This window comes from Anarrhichthys ocellatus, unplaced genomic scaffold (genome assembly GCF_004355925.1).
Source record: "Anarrhichthys ocellatus isolate YVR2014 unplaced genomic scaffold, GSC_Weel_1.0 scaffold14, whole genome shotgun sequence".
Classification (NCBI taxonomy): domain Eukaryota; kingdom Metazoa; phylum Chordata; class Actinopteri; order Perciformes; family Anarhichadidae; genus Anarrhichthys; species Anarrhichthys ocellatus.
In genome coordinates, this window is record NW_022280044.1 from 7,514,703 (window position 1) to 7,520,109 (window position 5,407).

Below are 5,407 nucleotides of genomic sequence, written 5' to 3' on the forward strand. Positions count from 1 at the left end.
TCCTGCATCCGCTCGCATTATGCTGTATAAAAGCCAGCGTGCTCTTTCTGACTATTCTGACCCACAATCCTCTGCGCAGCAGATACATGAGCGAGAGGGTCAAAGTTCAAGGTGCAATGTTTTGACGAAGCAGTCTGTCCCAATTGAATACTGGATGCAACAGTACGTACCTTGTAAGGCAGCTGCAGTAGGCAATAAACGTAAAAAGAAAAATAATGTGTTCAACAATGTGCCAAAAAAGACGGGGAAGAAGGAGACTGCTAGATTGTAAATGCAGGATTCATAGTATACTATATAGTATAATATATACTATATAGTATATAAAAACACATTTCAACTCTCAACACATTTATCAGATGCAATTAACAACTAAAATACTCCTTAACCAGAAAACTCAATTAAGATCCTGTTTGTAAAAGCTGTCACACTCCCGCTTCTTAAAGTCATGGTTCCACTTTGACATCTGGAACTCTAAACAAAATAAATTTACTAAGTCAAAGACAATACAGCAATATAAAAAATGAGAATATCAGATATTTTTATCAGGGAGGATCAGGGCAGGAGTCATTCAAAAATAATGACAAGAAGCAAAGAGAAACCACTTAATTGGAAGTAAACAGTCACATGAAAAAAATTGCGCTTTTGTTCTTAATGGGAGAGTTTCTGAACCATGAAATATATAAAAGTATTAAACAGTACTCTCCTTCAAATTCCGATCTGTATTTTGCAGAAAAATGTAAAAACGAGAAACAGTGGGAAGAATGGTCATCAGGACATGAGGTCCAAAGGAGGACCCACAGTACCTGAGCGTCAAACCTCCACACAGGTGTCAAAGAAACTGGGCTGCAGTGAGACAAAACAAAGTTCAAGCAGGCAAGTGAATTATAACCAAAGGTTCCTCTAGATTAGAACAAAGGCTCGCTAGACAAACAAACCGTGCTGAGACGCACAAGACACAGAGGAAACCAAACTACAGCAAAACTCTCACCAACAGAACCAGAGCAGACACATCAGAAATGTCAGCAATGAAAGCAGTGCGTGGATGTGTGTTATGTGTGCTCTTATTCCTAATCAAAAAGCATTTTGTGTATATTGATTATTCAAGGTTGAAACCATTCAACACCAAGTCAGCTAGCAACTTAAAAAGGTGGCATGCCAGTGGATCTTGATTTACTGTCTGATTTTCAACTCGTATGTAATTAAACAAAAGGTCAAATTAACCCATTAATTCTATAAAAACGTTGTAAATGGCTTCGCTTCCTTACATAGTAGCTTTTAGCACCTCTGTGTCTCCTTTCAATCCACTTTGTGGATCATAAATTAACAAAAAAACAGCTGCAAAATTGAAATTAATTTACATTGAAATGTGGACTCAAACCACTGCGGCTCTGCAAATGTGAGGGAAACAATCCACCCTGGAGGAAAAATACCTGCTTTCATCAGAGGATAAACACCTCTCTGTTTATTGCTGTTTGCTTTTGGCTTTTAAAGGCAGCGGCTCATCAGGCGTTCCGGGAAAGAAGCGCACCGAGCGGGCAGTCACGCTTTTAATAGACTTTATGGCTGTGATTTATTCTGCCGCTTCCTGTGTGATCAGCACCACACCTGCAGGCCTGGTACTCTGACTGAAGGCGCAAGATGACAGAGTAAACAAGCCCCCGAAAAATGTACACCAAAGACCTCATTTTCAGAATGAAATGTTGAGCTTTTCGCCTGTAGAAGTGTGTCTTTTACTTTTTTTGCGTCTAAAATTGCAAACGGACGGCTTGTGGCGTCCGTAAAGCAGGTTGCAACACATTTGGTACACATGCATCAAACTAAGCGGCGATGTGGCACGACGCCTAATGGTTCCGCTATTTTTTTTCATGACACAGAGCCTCTATAAACATCCACACACAGAGTCCATTAACTGAGGAGTATTTCCTGCTGGGAGCCTCATAGTGCCATACGCATTATGTTCCCCATGTTCTAAACGCAGCACAGACGAGGCAGGCTAATGGACTCCATCTGCAGAACAAATTAATGATCGTGTTCAGGGAATACTGGATGTATTTCATAGTCCCCTGGAATAAAACAAAACCCATTCCAGTCGTGTTACTTAGAAACATTTTTATTTGATGAAAGTATTTTTCTCTCTCAGGGTCAAGTAGGAAATAGACTTTACAAATACTATACAAGTCAGTTGTTCGATTGAAACTGGAACACACCGCAAACACAAATAAAAGAGAAACGGGACGACTGTCGCACTGTGAAAGGATGAACTGGATGTGCTGTTGGTTGCAGCAGGTGAAGGTGAGGGCAGAGACTCAACCAGACATCTGCTCTGCTGCCGGACAGATCCTTCACTGTTTGGAAGCTTTGTACAGATGCCAAACATTAACGGTTCAAATGGCAGTGAGATGGAAGCGTTTGATAAAACTCCCGCAATGTGTGATGTTAGTAAAGTGCACGCCGCATTGGTTATCTTTACCAACCAAAGGACACCCCTCTCTGCTTGCTGCTCGTTACTTTGAGGTTATCTTCCTCTGGACAGACAACTAAAAAACTTCAATTGTGGAGAAAATAATTGTCTTTTTGGCTCATTTCATTTTCTACCACATGAACCTCCTGGTGGCTCCTTACCATTGTTCTTAGGTCAGACATCTCAGAGAGGAAAACCTTAAAACAAGACGATTTGAATACTAATATACCACTAAAGGTAAGCGAGAAAACATGTTTTGTAATTTGGGTAAACTTACCCTTCGTGGTAACGAGGCTTCACAAGGGCTTTAAGCTCCAGTGTACACAAGCAGAGGCTGAGTGAGAGACGCCTGTCCTCAACTGTACGACAGCAATAGAAGAGACGGGTCGACAAAGGTGAGCCAACACGTAAAGAACACATGAAAACGGACACAAACTTAAGTGTGATCCAGTCCACGGCGAATGGAAAGCTTACCTTAGCGTAACGTTATCAAACGTAGAAACACATTGAGGAAAAAATGACTCAGAATAACCACATTCAAACGTCTAGATCGGCTGGTTGCATGTATGAGCCTAACAAACTGCTGCGGAGGCCAGAAAGAAAAGTAAAACTGGAAGTCCAGAGTAAAATATTTAGCTGCACGCCTCGACAAACCTGTTCCAAACTCTTTGGCATGTACGACCACCTTATCATTTAATTTATCCTTTTCTCACCAATATAAAAATCGAGATAGTAAAACAAACAAAAACAAGAAGTATCAAATGTTATGCCTCCTACGGTTTATCTTACAATAAAATGTGAAACATCAAAATGTTTTCTGCCAAAAGAGGCCATACATCAATGCTACAAAACAACCTAAGCCTTTATTTACACGGCAACACTTCTGTACAGGACATTCATCGTGATCGTGGCACACATTCATGGCTCATACATCCTAAACACACCGGTTCCAAAAGCAGAAAAATAGGATTTTTAGGTACCACTTCTTTTTGTTGTCGCTGTCCTTTTACTGTGAATGAGTCTCTTCATTTTCCACGTCACATAAAGTCGTTGAGCTCCAACTCCAAGGCTGCGGCCATCTCGTCCGCCTCCGAGCTGCTTCCTCCTTCCTCCTCGTTGGAGTCTTTAGAAGACTCGTCGGCAGATTCCTCCGCCGCCGCCGCCTCCTCCTCCTCTTCCTCCTTAATGTCGTCCTCTTCCTCCTGGGCTTCATCGTGCTTACGTTTGTGGCCCCTACAAGAAAAGCACAGAAGACGATTTAGAAAGAGAAGTGTACAGCTTTAACCTGTGGGACTCCACTGCTGCTGACTCACACAGGAGAAACATGAAGGTATCATTTAAAACGTCGATACCTAAATGCTGCATGTTGTTTTTTATAGAACAAAACCAGTCAAATTGAACAAAGCCAAGGATTACAGTCATTACTTGCTCTGTTACTTTCAGGAATACTTTGATAGATAGATGGAGTATACCAGCATCTGTAAAGATCAATCATTACGGCGTTATCTTCTTTGTTTAATCTCTATTATCTGTGGAGGTGTTTCGGATCATCATCAACTCTATCCAGTTAGTTTTTATAGTGTAACGTTTGGCTTCTCAGCAATAATTTATAATGTTTAAACAGGAATAAACTGACAGAGACACAAACACCCACAGTCGTCCTCGGGTGGTAATTCCCCCCAAAAAGTAAACAGTGACATGTTGTGAATTACTCCCGGCCGAGTTTAGGTCCAGCTTACAACAATAGCTTTTTACCTTAACTTGGGCCCTGAGGACCGGACGATTCACTCGAAGATGTTGGAACATATTCGAAGTGTCGGACCCCCGTGTGAAGTCACTTTTCAACGTCACGCTTTGCAAATTGGATATCCATCTTCTACAACTCTCTGGTCTGGTCTTGTAGATATCTACAAATGCTCCCACCGTGCCAATTTAAGGCACGTTCTGGTGGACACAAGGCTGGAATGTCCGGTTCCTCCAACGCTCCACACCAAACGTGCTACTTGATGCCACAATAGATATTGTAGCTTCTATCGTTCTGACGGTTATGAAACCGTCCCGGCAACACTAACCCTAATCACGTTGCGGTTTTATTGGGGTTCAGATTTACTAATTCTAACAGATTGATCCTAGAATAATGCAAACACACAAGGAAGCAAACATGTCCCCTTTGAGAAAGTGAAACAAATATGCCGACTGATTTAACATCATTCGACCGTTTAAAACAAGTTGGACAGAAATCAACCTCGTAGAATGGAAGATTATTCGGAGAGCTTTGAGAGACTCGTGCTACGCAATGTTTGATACAAAACAACAACTATGAGAATAAGACCAATGTTGAGAAAAACAAACAACATATTTTCCTTGACGACAGACCATCATCCCTTCCCACACCTGATCGGATGACTGCGGCTCCACCAGCTGTTATTGGTGCAGAAATGCACGGTGTCCGTTCAGGAAATGAATGTTTTTCAAACCCGCCTTCCAACATCTGTTTCTGAACGAATGCGATGCAAGAAAAAAAAATGCCTGGATTTAATATTTTCAAAGGCGATGATGACGGCTTCTGAAACTAAACTAAAGTGGATGTTTCTCCACCGAGCAGCGAAAACTGAGCTCTTGAGATGTTTAATAGTGAATAAAACAAACAAACAAAAGAACAGTTGTTTCACATGAACATGAAAGCACGACGGTATACTCCCCAGTTCAAAAAAGAAAATAGAAAAGGAAGGGAATAACCTGTACTGCACCGCATGTCCTCTTGAGAATCACACAAAGCAATTAACATTAACGAGCTAAAGACATTCACAAAGGACTGAGAGGAGCTGCTGGGAGATGGGAAGGCCCTTCCATGTTGAAGAACTAAACAGTGCTGCGGTGGTGAAGGATTCAGAACAGTCGGTAAAGATGGATAGGAGGAGATACGACGGTAACACCTTTCATGAG

General features: G+C 41.6%; 1 protein-coding gene across 3 annotated transcripts in view; it reads right to left on the reverse strand.

Moving 5' to 3' along the window:
• Positions 1 to 336: 336 nt before the first annotated feature.
• Positions 337 to 5,407, reverse strand: part of ctdp1 (CTD (carboxy-terminal domain, RNA polymerase II, polypeptide A) phosphatase, subunit 1) — a 54,896-nt gene continuing 49,825 nt past the window's right edge. For 2 of the 3 annotated variants that reach the window (XM_031853627.1, XM_031853626.1), the window contains exon 13: positions 337 to 3,694. In XM_031853627.1, the coding sequence (XP_031709487.1) occupies positions 3,499 to 3,694 (196 nt within the window). In that variant the 3' untranslated portion in view covers positions 337 to 3,498. The remainder of the gene's footprint in view (positions 3,695 to 5,407) is intronic. The other variant, XM_031853628.1, reaches the window with a different exon arrangement.